This window comes from Muscardinus avellanarius, assembly GCF_963383645.1.
Source record: "Muscardinus avellanarius genome assembly, chromosome: 2".
Classification (NCBI taxonomy): domain Eukaryota; kingdom Metazoa; phylum Chordata; class Mammalia; order Rodentia; family Gliridae; genus Muscardinus; species Muscardinus avellanarius.
Genome location: NC_137787.1, coordinates 65,826,003 through 65,843,080, shown reverse-complemented (window position 1 = coordinate 65,843,080; position 17,078 = coordinate 65,826,003). Strand labels below are relative to the sequence as shown.

The 17,078-nt window shown below is 37.3% G+C and overlaps 1 protein-coding gene across 1 annotated transcript in view; it reads left to right on the top strand.

Annotated features, from left to right (window-relative positions):
* UBR3 (ubiquitin protein ligase E3 component n-recognin 3) overlaps positions 1-11,316 on the top strand; it is a gene marked incomplete at both ends in the record, with an annotated part of 174,804 nt that extends 163,488 nt beyond the window's left edge. The window contains 4 exon segments of the mRNA XM_080689213.1: positions 4,423-4,602; positions 9,843-10,052; positions 10,774-10,913; positions 11,199-11,316. Of these exon segments, the coding sequence (XP_080545339.1) occupies positions 4,423-4,602; positions 9,843-10,052; positions 10,774-10,913; positions 11,199-11,316 (648 nt within the window).
* Between the last annotated feature and the right edge of the window lie 5,762 nt (positions 11,317-17,078).

The window sequence follows — 17,078 nt, the reverse complement described above, 5'->3', positions numbered from 1 at the left end:
AGGTAACATCAGTCTCCTCACATAGTCTTCTTTTAATTTTTTTCTTGTGAGAACATTTAAGAACTACTCTCAGCAAATTTCATATGCAATACAATATTATTAAGTGTAAGCGCCATGCTGTGCAGCAGCTCTGCAGAACTTATTCCTCTTAGGCCTGAAAGGTTATACCTCTGGCCAACATCTCCCCATTTCTCCCACCCTTGCCCCCAGGCAAGGTTGGGGGCATTCTGCTCTGCTTCTATGATTCTGACTTTTTTAGATTCCTTATATAAGTGAGATCATGTAATAGTTGTCTTTTTTTTTTTTTTTAAGTACTAGTGATAAAACCCAGGGGCATTCTACCTCCAAGCTACATCCCAGCCCTATTTTTTATTTTTTATTTTGAAACAGGGTGTCAGTAAGTAGCTGAGGCTGTCCTCAAACTTGCGATCCTCCTGTCTCAGCCTCCCAAGTTTACAAGCATGAGCCACCACGCCCAGCCAGTATTTGTCTTCCTGTGAGTGATTTATTTCATTTAGCATAATATCCTGCAGGTTCATGTGTGTTATCACAAAAGTCAGAATTTCTTTCTTTTTAAAACCTGAATATTATTTCCCTCTGTGTGTATGTGTGCATTACATTTTCTTTATTCATTTACTCATTATTAGACACTTAGGTTGATTTCATATTTGCTGTTGTGAATAATGTTGAACCAAGTGTGGGTATGACAAAATGGGTTTATTCTATGAATGCACAGTTGGTTTAACAAACATCAGTTAATATACCATATTAATAGAAAAAAGGTTTTGACAAAATCTAATATCCTTTCATGGTTTAGAAATACTAAAAAAATAGCCGGGCGTGGTGGCGCACGCTTGTAATCCCCACGCTTGGGAGGCTGAAACAGGAGGATCACACAGGTTCGAAGCCAGCCTCAGCTACTTAGTGAGGCGCTCAGCAACTTAGTGAGACCCTGCTTCCAAATATAAAATGGGTATGGGAGTATGGCCCGGAGGTATAAAAGCCTCTGGGTTCCACCCCCAGTACCACAAAAAAAAAAAAAAAAAAAAGAGAAACAGAAGGGAAATTTCTCATCTATGAAGAACACCTAGCTCACATCACACTAAATAATGGGAGAAAGAAACAAGATTAGGAACAAGACAAGGAAGCCTGCTCTTACCACTTCTCTTCAATTGTACTAGGTTTTCTAGCAAGACAGTTAGACAAGAAAAATAAGGCATGCAGGTTGGAAAGGAAGAGTTAAAACAATGTATTCATAAATTAGATGCTCTTACATGTAAAAATTGTAAGGGATATTAAAAAAATTAGAGCTAATAAGTTCAAGGTAGCAAGATACAAGATAAATGTATTTAAAAATTCATTGTATTTCTATGCATTAGCAGTGAGCAATCTGAAAAGAAAATTTAAAAAGTCATTTTATTTACAATAAAGAATATGAAAATATTCTGGAATTAGATTGTGGCAACAGTGCCCTGTGCTATGGATATAGTGAAAACCATTGAATTGTACACTTTCAAAGGGTGATTTTTATGACATATGAATTATATCTTATTTTAAAAAGTGTATCCAGCATATTTTGAAACTTTTATAACTAAATAATTTTAAAAACAGCATAAAAATGAGTAAACATTTTTGAATAGACCTTTTTTATGGTAGTAGGGATTGAACCCGGGGTGTTCTACCTCCAACCTACACTTCCAGTCCTATTTTATTTTTTGTTTTGAAACAGGGTTTCACTAAGTTGTGGTGGGCCTCACTAAATAGCTGAGACTGGCCATGAACCTATAATCCTCTGTCTCAGCCTCCCAAGTACTGGGATTACAAACGTGCACCACCATGCCCTCTGAAAGAGTATATATGAATGCCCAACAATTAGCTGAAAAGTGCTCAACATACTGTTCATTAAAGAAGTGCAGATTAATGCCACAAGTGATAATACCAAGTGTTGGTGAGGATTTAGAGTACCTAAATGAGTAGAATTTTCATTCATTAATGGTAGGGATGCAAAATGATGCTCAGTTTGGAAAAACTGTATCACTTTCTTTAAAAAATAAGCATATACTTACTTTACAACCCAATAATTCTACTCCTAGGTATCTACCAAAAGAAATGAAAACATACGTCCACATAAAGACTTTTAAATAAATGTTCATAACAACTTAATTCATATCGTGAAATACTGGCCCAGAAGTCCATGAATGCATGAATAAAATGTGGTATGTCTATACAGTAGAGTGCTACTCAGTTAAAGGAATGGAATATTGAAATACACAATATCCTGAATAAGACTCAAAATATTACTCTAAGCAAAAGATGCCAGGCACAAAAGGCTATGTACTATATGATTCCATTTGTATGAAAAAAAATTAAAGCCAAAATGTAATGGCAGAAAGCAGATCAGTGGTTGCAGGAACAGGAGCCAGGACTGACTGATAAGAACACAAGTGAATTTTGGGGGTGATAGAATTGTTCTAAAATTCTATTGTGCTAGTGGTTGCGTTACTCCACATATACAAAAATTCATCAAACTAAACTTACAATGGGGGAATTTTAAAGTGGGTTTTAAAAACGCCTTCTTTGTGTAGCTACATAAATGACAGATTGGCTTCCTTTCTAGGGTTAAAAATTAACATTTTTCAGATCCCATAGTATTTTGCTTTTTCAATTTTATTTTTTCTTTGTGACCTCTTTCAGAATTTTATACTTAATATACATAATTAGTTCAGTTTTGCAGATGTTTGTTAAATGTTTACTATGTGCCAAACACTGGGGAAACACAGACCTTACTTCCAAGGAACTCAGTCTTATAAGGAAGGCTAATTTATTTTCAAAGTTATTAATAGAAAACATAGGAACAAGAATATTTACAAGGTGTGGAATAATTTTATCTGGAGAGAGCTGAGTGGTTTGAGGTGTCATTAAATGGGGCCCCGGGGAAGTTTCCCTGGGTAGCTGGAGTTGAAGATAATAGAAATTGACCCACTGGACAAGGAAGAGTAGACACATTAGCCTCTTACAATGGGTTTTGATTAAATAAAGAGGCATTGAGGAACATATTTTTGAGTTTAAAGACTAAAAACCTTCTCTAGAAATCAGTTTTCAGGATATATGTCTTTGGATCATTGCTTTCTCTGGTTCTTTTATTAGTAAGTAGAGCTTCAGCAGTCTGGCTTTTAGTTTCTCTCTCTTCTCTCTTCTCTCTTCTCTCTTCTCTCTTCTCTCTTCTCTCTTCTCTCCCCTCCCTCCCTCCCTCCCTCCCTCCCTCCCTCTCTCTCTCTCTCTCTCTCTCTCTCTCTCTCTCTCTCTCTCTCTCTCTCTCCCCCCCCCCCTGTACTGGGATGGAACGCAGGGGCATTCTACCTCTGAGCTACAACCCCAGCTCAAATTTTTTTTTTTTTTTTGAAATAGGGTCTCACGCCGGGTGTGGTGGCGCACTCTTGTAATCCCCGCGCTTGGGAGGCAGAGACAGGAGGATCGTGCAGGTTCAGAGCCAGCCATGTTGGCTTAAGAAACCCTGTTTCTAAATAAAAAAGTATAAAATAGGTCTGGGAGTATAGCCCGGAGGTAGAAAGGCTTCCAGGAACCCCAGTACCACCACCAAAAAAAAAAAAAAAAAAAGAAAAGAAAAAGGTCTCACTAAGTTGCAGAAGGCCTCACTAAGTAGCTGAGGCTGTCTGTGATCCAGGAACCTGTCTCAGCCTCCCAAATGCTGGGATTACAAGCGTTTATTCTTTATTTTGAAACAGAGTCTCACTGAGTTGCAAAGGGCTTCACTAAAGTAGCTGAGGCTGTCCACCAACTGCGATCCTCCTGTCTCAGCCTCCCAAATGCTGGGATTTGTAAGTGCAAGCTAGGATTTGTAAGCTTGTAAGCATGCGCCACCATGCCCAGCTTCTCTTTTTATTTTTTAACTCCACCCCACTCTCAACTCTCACTGTTTAAAAACTTTGTGTCACACTTATTAAGAGTACAGGCAAATTTTTTTTAGCCCTGCCTTTTTGTGAATTTCACCTTTTTTAAATTGTTCTTTATCCATACTGAAAATCTTTACTTTTTAAACCGAAAGTAGCTTTCCCTTTGCTGCAAATTAACTTGCTTTCATTGAGTAGCTAGCTTCTTTGGATGGACTATTTACCACATATGTGACAACTCTATTTTGCGAATAAATTTGTAAGAGAAACAGATGCTGTGACTCTTAGGAGTTAAACTTTTGTTTCTGGGTATCTGGGGGTATTTGGATACAACTGTAAGGAACTACTTCCTCTGTCTTGCTCCTCCTACTCTTTTCACTTTTTTCATTTGATTCAGTTAAGAAAAATTTCCTCCTATCTCAAAGTAACTGGTGAGGATGACACTTAAATACCTATAATAGAAATGTTCTTGATGAAGTATTTTGAGAATCTTTTATTTCATGTCTAAAAGGAAGAAGAAGAATTTTCAGTTCTTGCCAGCTGCCTGGGACTTCTGCCAACATTTTACCAAACAGAACATCCATTCATCAGTGCCTCCTGTCTGGATTGGCCAGTTCCAGCATTTGATATTATAACTCAGTGGTGTTTTGAGATAAAATCATTTACTGAAAGACATGCAGAACAAGGGAAGGTATGTAAAAAGAGTAGTACTCACTTGCCACAATGGTGATATGCTTATGTAAGAGAATAATGAAGAATTTTAAATTTCAGGTCATCTGTTCTTGGCAGCATTTATAAACTGACTAAATTGAAAAAGTGATTTGCTAATGTAAGGTTAATTTATGAATATGAATGTAGAAATAGTTTAGTTAACATATATGAGTATTAGTTGTTACTTTATTTTAGGTTAGCTTTTTTTTCTTGAATTTTCTAATTATTTTTATTGAATTCCTTAAATAATCATGGCACTACACTTGGAAGATACAAAGGAATTTTAAGGAGAACAGGAATCAAGTAACAGATTTGGACTAGCAAATCTAAAAGATATTGTCTTTTGCTTTAAAATGTGCTAGACCTATGTTGCCAGCTCAGCTACTAAAAGGGTTTATGTTGAAAATGAGTAAATTGAGAGTAGTGGGGGCAGTAATGATTTGCCATGAGTGCTTTGATTTGGTGCACAGACTTCTATAGCTAGAACTAGAATTTTTGAGAAATGGGTGATAACTATGAAAATAGTATACCACCAGTCCCTGTTTATCACATTTGTTTCTGTAATGTGTCTGCATATGACTCAACAAAGCAGAAAGTATATCCTATTTATGCTTGCATCCGCAGTCCCTACAAAGTGCCTGACAAGAGAATGATCACCTAATAAAATATGTGTGGAACAAGTAGTTGGTGGGATGCTATCATTGGCAACAGTAGAACTAACGAAGCCAGGTGTGGTGGTGCACACTTGTAATCCCAGTACCTGGGAGGCTGAGACAGGAGGCTCGCAGGTTCACAGCCAGCCTCAGGTACTCAGTGAGGCTCTCCACAACTTAGTGAGACCCTGTTTCCAAATAAAGAATGAAAAATAGGACTGGGGGTATAACTCGGAGATAGAATGCCCCTGGGTCCAATCATCAGTACTTCAGTACTACAAAAAAGAAATTTTAGGGAAATGAGAATTTTGCTTTTTACTTTTTAACATCAAAGGTGTCAGGTTGGATTTAATTTTTAAGACATTGAAGTGAATAATAAAAGTAAGATAAACATAATAAATGTCTCTACTTTTATTCTTTTCTGGTTTTGCTGGTATCTTTACAGAAATGCCATCGCATTATATACCTATATAAAAAAGAAAAAGCAAAGTGAGGGAGCTGTAGGTGTGAGGCTCAGCAGTACAGTGTGTGCTTTTGCATGTGTAATGCCATGTTCAATTCTTAGCATACCATCCTCCCCAAGAAAGGAAAAGGAAACCCAAGAAACAAACAGATTGAACTTTGTATATTATATGTAAAAATACTTTTTCTGTCTAGTAAATTCTTTATTCATTGAGTATAACTAGAATTCAAAGTTAGGTTTTTTATGTCTGAAAACCTAGGTGAAATGACTTAGAAGTAAGAGATGATTTTAACTGTGGGATTAGGGCAAGTTTTGAAAAGGTAATGAGAACAGTCAAATTTGTTGTCTTCATATGAATCATGGGTTGAAAGTAAGCATATATTTTAGGAGAATGACTACTGGTATGAATGTTGATGAAAAATAATCTATTATTTAATAATACTAAATATTTCTGTAAAGTTTAATGACAGTTATTTGTCTTAGAATCATAGTAGTAGACTCCTTATTTATTTTTGCCAGTTATTTAAGTGCACACCCATCTGTCCTGCATCCCCACTCCTGTCCTTCCTCCATTCTCTTCTATTTCTAACCCTAATTGTAGGTTAACCACATTCCACATTTTTTCTCCTGGGAATTTAAAATTTGAGTAGAAATACTTAGAATAAATGGTAATAGAAGTTGAATGATCCAACAATATCCTTGAAAGAGAGTCTGTGAATTATTTCTTCTAAATTTTTCCACCAGTTAGGGTTCTTTGGTTGCAAATTCAAAATCTAGTTCTGATTTAAGGTGAAAGCAAAAGTAAACCATAACAGAAAAAAAAAAAAAACAGGATACATTTTAGAAGCATATTAGGTAACTTGCAAAATTGAAGAAGAGCTGAACTGTCATCTTTTGGAAAGAAGCGGAACCATGAAGACCTCTGGTCTGTGTAGTTGAAAGCATATACTTCATTCTTTAATAGCATATACCTCACTGTATACATGTTTTCTTCCAGCTGGCATCATCTAAAAATTCATCAGTTCAGTAGTTCATCATTTAGAAGGCCCATAGTCATCTCAGATGATTGAGTATATGTTAAGATCAGTGAAGCCTGGCGTGGTGGTGCATATTTGTAATCCCAGTACTTGGGAGGCTGAGACAGGAGGATCTCAGGTTCCTGGCCAGCCTCAGAAGCCTAGTGAGGCCCTCTGCAAATAAGTGAGACTCTATTTCCAAACAAAAAATAAAAAATAGGGCTGGGAGTACAGCTCGGAGGTAGAATGTCTCTGCATTCCATTGACAGTACAAAAAAAGAATATAAAAATCAATAAATTCGCCGGGCGTGGTGGCGCACACTTGTAATCCCCGCGCTTGGGAGGCAGAGACAGGAGGATCGCGCAGGTTCGAAGCCAGCCGCGCGCGCTGGCTTAGGAGACCCTGTTTCCAAATAAAAATGTAAAAATAGGTCTGGGAGTGTAGCCCGGAGGTAGAAGGGCTTCCAGGAACCCCAGTACCACCAAAAAAAAAAAAAAAAAAAAAAAAAAAAAAAAAAAAAAAAAAATCAATAAATTCCCTAGATACCTACTTACTGCCTTGCATTTTTCTTTACAAAGGAATTTTTTTGATTAGAGATAATGTAGTATAGGCTATGATATACCTAATCTATAGTAAATGCCCAGCTCAGTGGAGACAAATTGCTATCCCTTCTGCTAAATATAAGGCTCCAGTATAATCTACCATTATAGAATATGCCCTCTTTGGGGCTCAGGATTGAGCACTGAATACTGGCAAATGGCATATTATAAGTCCATGTATTGTGCTTATCCTTGCTTCTGTGGCCACTGTGTTCATGAACTTAATCATAAGCAGTAAGCCAGGTACTTAGTTATTCCATTGATTTAGGTTGATTATTATGTGTGGCTGTAAGATGAAGACCATATAAATTGCTGGTTGTTTGTATAGTTTAAGATAATAAAATTGATACTACATTTGATCTATTTTAAGTGTAATTGGAATAACATCCAAAAATAAATTGGCACTTTTACCAGTGTTCTTATAAAATCCTGTAGGAAAATATAGCAAACTTCTCTCTCTCTCTCTCTCTCTCTCTCTCTCTCTCTCTCTCTCTCTCTCTCTCTCTCTCTCTCTTGCAGTATGTGTTTGTGTGTTTCTGGAGACTGATCTCAGAAGTAGTCTACCTCTGAGCTATACTACACCCCCAGCCCTTTTTTATTTGTTACTTTAAAACAGGATCTTGCTAAATTACTGAGGGCCTCACTAAATTGCTGAGCCTGGCCTTGAGCCTGTGATCTTCCTGTCTTAGCCTCCCATGTACTGGGATTATAGGCATGGGCCACCACATCCGGCTTTTTTCACACTTATAGCAGGAGGTTTATTAAAAGAATGGTAGTCCCAGCACTATGGATATAAATAATCTTAATAGTTTGAGATGCAACAAATTTCACATATCTAGAAAGGAGATTCTAAATTATGAAGCATTAAAATATAAATAATGAGTTATAACTTCTACTAAAGAAAAAGCTCATGAACTGTTAGTCTGAAAAAGGTCAAGATTTGGTTGTGCTTTTTTTGTATGTGTGTGTGTGGTATTGGGGATTGAACTCAGGAGCATTCTACTTCTGAACTAAACCCCTAGTCCTATTACTTTTTTTTTTTTTTACAGTACTGGGGATGAAACCCAGGGGCATTTTACCTTCAATCTATACCCCAGCCCTATTTTTCATTCTTTATTTTGAAACATGGTCTCACTAAGTAGCTGAGTCTGTCCTCGAACCGAGATCCTCCTTTCTCAGACTCAAGTGCTGGGATTACAAGCATGTGCCACCATGCATGGCTTTATTACATTTTTTTGAAACAGTGTCTCGCTAAGTTGCTGAGGCTGGCTGTGAACCTTCAATTCTCTTGTCTCAGCCTCGCAAGTACTGGGATTACAAGCATGTGCCACCACAAAAACTTGGTTTTAAAAAATGTGTAACTAGCCGGGCGTGGTGGCGCATGCTTGTAATCCCAGCATTTGGGAGGCTGAGACTGGAGGATCACTGTTCACGGACAGCCTCAGCTACTTAGTGAGGCCCTCTGCAACTCAGAGAGACCTGGTTTCAAAATAAAGAATAAAAAATAGGGCAAGGACTATAGCTCGAAGGTCGAATGCCCCTGGGTTCCACCCCCAGACCCGCAAAAATAAATAAATAAATAAATAAATAAATAAATAATAAATAAAGTGTAACTAAACTGGGTATGGTGGCACACGGTTGTAATCCCAGCGCTTGGGAGTCTGGGACAGGAGGATTGCACAGGTTCAAAGCCAGCCTCAGCTACTTAGTGAGGCTCTCAGGAACTTAGTGAGACCCTGTTTCCAAATAAAGTATAAAATAGATCTGGGAGTATAGCCTGGAGGTAGAAAAGCTCTGGGTTCCATCTTCAGTACCACACACACAAAAAAGTATAACTGCCTGGTTGTGGTGGTGCACTCTTGTAATCTCTGCACTTGGGAGATAGACCAGAGCTACTTAGTGAGGCACTCTGCAACTTAGTGATCCCCTGTTTCAAAATAAAGAATAAAAAATAGGGCTGGGGGTGACATGTTAAAAGACAAATGTACTTATATTTTTCTGTGTTTCCTTGGAGATATTAAAGTTTATATTTTAGGGTACTTAATCTAAGCAATTTTATTTATTATCATTGAAATCTGCATGTAAATAAGAGAATGTTAATTGTTGAAATGCTATATGTGTTGTTTGTAAGATGAAAAAGAGAGGGGTGTTAATAGAGAAAATAAGCCACATTCTTGGAGAAAGATTTCCTTCCTTTAAACAAAACCCTTTGGCTGGGCGTGGTGGCGCACGTGCTTGGGAGGCGGGAACAGAAGGATTGCACAGGTTCGAAGCCAGCCGTGCTGGCTTAAAGAGACCCTGTTTCCAAATAAAAATATTAAAAAATAGGTCTGGGAGTGTAGCCTGGAGGTAGAAGAGTTTCCAGGAACCCCAGTACCACCAAAAAATTAATTAATTAATTAAAAAAATAAAACCCTTTGAAAAAAATAAGCATTTTGTGTTAATGTTTTAAATATATAGAACTAATGACTGTTTTTGCATGTTTTAGGCCTTGCTTATTCAAGAGTCAAGATGGAAATTGCCACACCTATTACAGTTGCCTGAGAATTATAACACCATTTTTCAGTACTACCACAGAAAAACCTGTAGTGTCTGCACCAAGGTTCCTAAAGACCCTGCTGTTTGCCTTGTTTGTGGTACTTTTGTATGCCTGAAAGGACTTTGCTGCAAGCAACAAAGCTATTGTGAATGTGTGTTGGTAAGCAGCAGTAAATAATATAAAATTTATGAAAACTCAGATGTCATAGGAATGTGGTATATATGATCAAGTCAACTCTTCAAACTTAGTATTTGAATAAAACTCAGTAATACAGGGATTATATGTTTCTCATTTTTATTTTTTGATCCAGTAAAAGAGTTAAAAAATCATTAAGGTTTTATTTAATGAGTAAAACCTTTTGCAAATACATTTCCATTTTTCTCCCTTTCTCCCGCTGTCCTTTAATGACACGCACTTTTCAATGTGCTATGAGACAGCAGCACACTTGTGTGGGTGCTTCCAAAGTAGGGGGGTTCTTAACTGCTTTCCTATGAAATGGTTACTGAAATTCTTCCTCATCTACTAATAATAAAGGATTGGGATGACATCTTATTAAATATTTAAAAAATATATTTAGATATTTATGTTAGACATTCTTGATTTTGTTAAAAGCCCATTTGAAAGTGGGGCATGGTGGCATACACTTGTAATCCCAGCATTTGGGAGGCTGAGACAAAAGGATCTTGGTTCATGGACTGCCTCAGCTACTTAGTGAGACCTTTACAACTTAGTGAGACCATGTTTCAAAATAAAGAATAGAAAATAGGGCCGGGGTATAGCTTGGAGGTAGAATGTCCCTGGGTTCCATCCCCAGTACCACCAAAAAAAAAAAAAAAAAAATTTGATTGTGAAATTCATTGACATATTTTACAATTTTTAGCATTCTCAGAACTGTGGGGCTGGAACAGGGATTTTCCTTCTGATCAATGCATCAGTGATTATCATCATTCGAGGTCACCGCTTCTGCCTCTGGGGTTCTGTGTATTTGGATGCTCATGGAGAAGAAGACCGGGATCTTAGGTGAGTTCTACATGGGTATATCCAGGTGTTTTATTGAGGGTTAGTCAGTAAAAACCAATTCCAGATTTTGCAATTATATAATTTTTAAAAATATTCAGTTCAGATAATTAATTCAGAGTAATTTCTAGTTTTTTAGACATTTTCCCTACCAACATGCTGAGGAAAAATGAAACAAAACAAATTACTTAGAGTTTTACCATAAAAAATCTATTAAGAGAAGAAATGCATGTAAAATCTTCATTATATTGTATTGCCTTTAATATTTTATTTTTCTTTCTATTCTAGGCGAGGCAAACCTCTCTACATTTGTAAGGAAAGATACAAAGTTCTTGAGCAACAGTGGATTTCTCATACTTTTGATCACATCAATAAAAGATGGGGTCCCCATTATAATGGGCTGTGATTTACCACTTCAGCACTGCATTATATCATCATTTTCATTAAGAATTTATTTTGTCAATAATAAGCTTTAACTTAATTTGGGGGAATTAATGCTTTTGCTGAGTTGAAATAAAACATACATTTTGAAGCCTTTCCAAAATTAGGTGCTTGGTAATCACATTAATGGTATAATAATTTTTAAAAAAGTATCTGGAGAACCTAAGTTAAATTCTTCTTTAGTGGTCATTTTTTTTAAGTGCACAATTAATAAAAAGCACAACGTATCCATAAACTCATTCAAAAATGATTCTCCCAACAATGCATATCAGCTATTCATTGATACCTAGAGTGGATGTGATTTATTTGAAATTTTATTGCTTCTTTCTGTCTTTGTTTTAATTTGCATCTGCTAAACATAATGCATCTTTTCCCTCTGCCATTCTGTGTTGCTTTGAGATTTTTGCTGTATGTAATTAGAAAAAAAATGTAAAACATGATTTATGTGAAATATTGTATAGTAAAAGTTAGTCTAATAGTAGAACTTTAAATTTTTTCTTATTGTGAGGAATCTGTTAAAAGTTTAAGGCTTTGCTGAAAACTTAATTCATTCTCAGGAATTTCATAAATATTTTCCCCAGGTGAATAATCAAAATACCTGTAAAATAAGTAGGTAGTTGCTGTTAATATAATACAGTACACTTTGGAGGGCATCTGTGTTTGACAAGGGGTCCTTAAAAAAATCAAAATTTGTGAGTTGGAGGTACATAGATCAGTGGTAAAGTGCTTGTGTGAGGTACTGGATTCAATCCTAAGCACTGCAAAAGAGAGAAAGAGTGAGCGAGAGAAATCAAAATTTGCTATTTGAGTTGGATGAAGTAGTAAAAAGTAGATTTTACTATAAAATCAAAAGGCTTAATTAGAAACATACACATGGCAGATTCTGATGCCGTGCATGCCCACCATTAATTACCAATCCATTTTTTGTTTTTATGATTCAATTGGATATGCTCAAACACTTCCCAACAAATAAACTGTAAGTTTTGGGACTTCCCTCTCAGCTCAATAGGTTCAGCCTCATGAATGAGCCATGCATCTGCATTCTATTTAGACACTGCTGTGAAAAGCAATTTATGTTTGTAGGGTTTTAAAACAGTATAAATGGGAATGATTGAGCTAAAACCCACTCTTTAAATAGGAAAGGAAGATTGAAGAAAAGCATGTTATATATTGTTACCAAGATTTTTTCCAAATGATTCACTAATTTGATGATTATTTCATATTATTTCATATATAGTGCTATCAAGTAATTCATGGTACTTTGGACTTCCATGGCTTATTAAATGAAATTTCATTTTATATGCAAAAATATGCTAAAAAGCATCTAATAATAAAATACAAAAATAACATGAGAGCCATGTTCTAAAAATTTTTTTGAATGACATGACCAAATATGGAAATGAACCTTTAATGATGGCCTTTCATTAAAATAGGGAAAGCAGAGTAGTGCATATTCAAATATGCTTGAAACATCAAGAAATTACCTATATCTCTACAAGAAAATACATGGAAATAGCTTGCTATTTTTATATACATTTCCAAAATATTAAGATAACTTTCTGTAAGACTAGAATGATTCTGTTTGCCTAAATCACTGTCCTTTCCAACACATTGCTACTTTTTTAAATACTGTATCATAAGTTCAGCCTGTCATATTTTTTGCATTGGTCATTATGAATACCAGACCATTTGTAAGTGTGACTGAAGAACAAAATATGAACTTACATCTCTAGTAAACACTGTTACAGGATTCATGAGCTTCAACAGTTCTGCAGTTTGAACCAGCTCTCTATACATGGTATAATGTATCCCGACTTTGATCACTGCATATTTAAAATGGAATGTTCTATGGTCGTGCATATGGGTGTGAAGTGAAATATTATTAGCCTTAACTCTGGAATCTGGGTGTTGATAGTGTTTATTTTGATATTGGTGAACTAGTCACCAGTAGATTTTAAAAAAAGCACTTGGTTGAAATTGTACTTGAATACATACATGCATGCTGCTAAACTAGAACTTTAATTTTTTCTCCATAACTTTTATAAGTCCCATTTATAAACCCACTTTTAAAAATAACAGGTCCAAGTTAGAGTGATGTGTGTATATTATTCAAAAAATGTACTGGTGTGATATCTTGTATGAATGATCATTTAAATACAGTACATTACTGTAGAAGCTAAATCAACATTTATAATTAAGCAGAAATTACAAAACTAGGAATAATCAACATTGTAAGATATGTTAATAAAAACCTACTGTCATTTGGTTTGTGAAAAGTCCTTAAAATGTTTAATGCACATATGTTTTTCCCCACAAAGATACTGACAGTAACATATATGAGTGAGCACGGCTCAAAAGACCAAAGCATAATCAGTAGTTGCCTTTCGGTGGAGTTAAATGTGGAGCTTTTGCTTTGCCTTTCATTTGCAGTTCCTTACTCACTCTTCCTCCATCCCCACTCCCTTCCTTCTCCAGGGCATTCAGCCTCTGAGCCTCAGTCCTTTTTATTTTTATTTTTTACTTTATTTTTTTTTTTTTTGAGGTACTGGGAATGGAACCCAGGGGGCATTCTACCTTTGAGCTACACCCCCATTCCTATTTTTTATTCTTTACTTTTGAAACAGGGTCTCACTGAGTTGCAAAGGGCCTTACTAAGTAGCTGAGGCTGTCCACAAACCAGAATCCTCCAGTCTCAGCCTCCCAAATGCTGGGATTACAAGCATGTGCCATCATGCTTGGCTCACATTACTTTGTGTTTGTGTTTTGGTGCATGGAATTGAATCCAAGGCACACTCTCTCTGAGCTATACTCCCAAACTCCCTACTTTTTTTTTTTTTTTTTTTTTTTTTGTAGTAATGGGGATTAAATCCAGGGGCATTCTACCTCAAAGCTACACTCCCATCCCGATTTTATTTTATTTTTCTCTTTCTCATTTAGGATTCTCTTGATTAAATCTGAAATATAGTCATAATGACTATAATGGTTGTGGTGGGCGTTTATGCTTTTTATTGTCCTCCTGATTTACAGTTCTTTCTGATTATTTTCATCTCTTTTGATGGGTTGTTGTAGTAACAATTTTTGTTTGTTTGTTTGTTGTTACTGTCTCAGCTTCCCAAGTACTGTGATTACAGGTGTGTGCCACCACACCCAGCGTAGTTTCTGTTTCTTTTGTCCTGGTCTCATAAGTAATATGAAGCCTTTTCTAAGTGTGTGTGTTTGGGAAAATAGAAAGAAATGGGTGTGTGGGTCCTGTGGTCTCAGATCTTTACTGAAAGTTCCCAATTAGACTTTGGAATTTTTAAGTGCTGTTTGAACTGACAGACCTCATCCTTGGCCCTCCGTCATGAAGTTCATCAGCTGCATATCAACTAGAAATCCATTTTCATTCTCAGATTTTTTTTATTTGCTTTTATGTATTCTGATATTTACTGATTTCTGTCACTTAGAAAACATTGAGACTAAAAACACTCAGGGACAGGAGGCAACAAGAGTATGGAAGGGGATGAGGCCACAACTGCCACCTCCAGGACTGAAATGGCTAACTCTCAAGTTCCTGCTGTTGGCTTGTATGTGAGGTCGTATTGGGAAGAAACAAAAGAAAACACGCATGGTGCTAGCCAGAAGAATCAGGTCACGAGGCCAGGCGCGCTCACAGGTGGGTATGGCAGATAGTTGGCAGTTATAGGAGAGCAGACAGTTGTGACTGTCGCAGAACCTCCCACTCTGCGGTCCTTCCCCCGAAGGCCTTATGATCTGGCTGGATGGTATCAGGCATTGCTTAGTGCAGCAGGGTGAGCTGAAGCAAAATGAGCAGAATGATGGCAACATGATCATGTCTCTATTTATGACACTCCAAACTTCCTGTCAACCAGGCACATCAGGTATGGAAGAGCTGCTACCTGCCATCGCAGGGAAATGAAGTAACAGTGGGATGAGTGTGGCTCCAGCTAATGTGACACAATGAAAAGGCACAGTGGGATCCTGTGTAGGCTGCCTTTGTGTGAATTAAATTAATGTAGGACGTGTCGATATCAAATCAAAGAGGGAGAGCCCAAGAGCACATCCAAAGGAGTAAGGTCAAGAACACAGTATAGGCTTCAGCTGGAGGGGAAGGAAAAGGTAAAAAATGGAAAAGAATGGAACAAAATAGGAAAATTGTATCCAATTCCCTCTTGGCACAGAGGAGCAGAGTTCTATGTTGAGAGTGAGCAGGTCTAGCATAGCTTGCCTGTTGGAGGTGAGTGGGAGAGAGAGTAGGCCAGAAATAAAGAGAAAGTCCACAGGAGCCGCAGTGAGAGCCCGTGGGGTTAGAAGCTAAACCCATTTATGGAGCCAATAAAAAACTTCCTGTGACTTTGTGGAGACTCTGACATTCAGTCTAGGACCTGAACGATTCATGGTTTAGTGATTAGAGATGTGGATACTCTATAAGTTGTTAAGAGAACCAGGTGTGTTGGTTGACATGAGTGTAGGCTTCATGTTGTTAAGATGAATTGAGGGATAAAGGATTGGGAGCCACAATAAGATTTAGTGAGCAGATTTCATAGGAACTATCAAAGGTTTTTTGAATTATAAAACATTGCTTCAGTATTGAAACATTTAATAAATTCATTTATTTAGTAAATATTCAGCTCCTCCTCTGTGCTATGCACTATGATAAATATTGTCATATAGTCCCTTATCTTACATAGCGTTGTGTGTGATTAATGTTACAAGGGGTGTGTGTGTGTGTGTGTGTGTGTGTGTGTGTGTGTGTGTGTTGGGGTTTAGGGGAATAGAGTAGATTCAGTAGAAGGGTTCTCTAAACCAGAATTGGAGCATGTAAAGAGGCTTCCCAGAGTAAAGATGTCTAAGATGACCCTTAAGTACTGTAGATGTTATAGGGTGAAAAAAGAAAAGGAATACGTTTTCAGGAGACATAGGGAAGACTGCAGGATCCAGCTTTGAGAGAGCACTTGGAGCCACAGCTATGGAAATGTGGTCCAGAAGGAAGAGGGCCTGTGGGAATATCCTAAACCATGCCTCCATTTAAAAGTCAGGGCGATGATGAATCTAAGAACAAGATTGCTAAGGAGGAGAAAGGTGGAGAGGCAGAAAAGGTTGGAGAGTGAAATCCTAGAAAGACACTTAGGAAAGGAGAGGAGGTAGTCAAATGTCCAGCGCTGTGGAGAGGCGAAGAACTAAAATAGCACTTACTGGGGTTTGTGTCCAAGGGAAGAATTGGTAGCTTTGATGAGGATGGCTTTGGTGAAATGGTAGGGGTAGAAGCCAGAACTGAGCTTTGGGAGGTGAGAAAGTAGAAAAGCTTGACAATGTGGAGGGGAACGCAACTTTCTAGTTCTCCCGGGCAGAGCCAGGACTTACCCTGCCTGCCCGACTCTGGCCATGTGTGCATCGAAGGCGATTCCCAATTAGCTTTTGCATTTATTTAGATGGTAGTGTTAACTTCTGAGTCTGTGGCTTTGAACTGCCCCTCCTTACTTGGCATATTAATTGGGAATGTGCCCTGTTTAAACCTAACCATGCAATGCTGTAAAGAAGTAAGGGGCTTATTAATTTCAGGGCAAAAGAGAGTCTGAATCCAAGCATGAGAGTAAGGGCAGCCACTGACGGAAATGATCACAGGCTGAGACTCTGGTTTTCCTTTTCCACATAGTTGGATGATAGGCTTAGGCTGAAGGATGGCTGCCATGTGAATGAAAGCACCTGGCAGCTTACCTGGTTTTC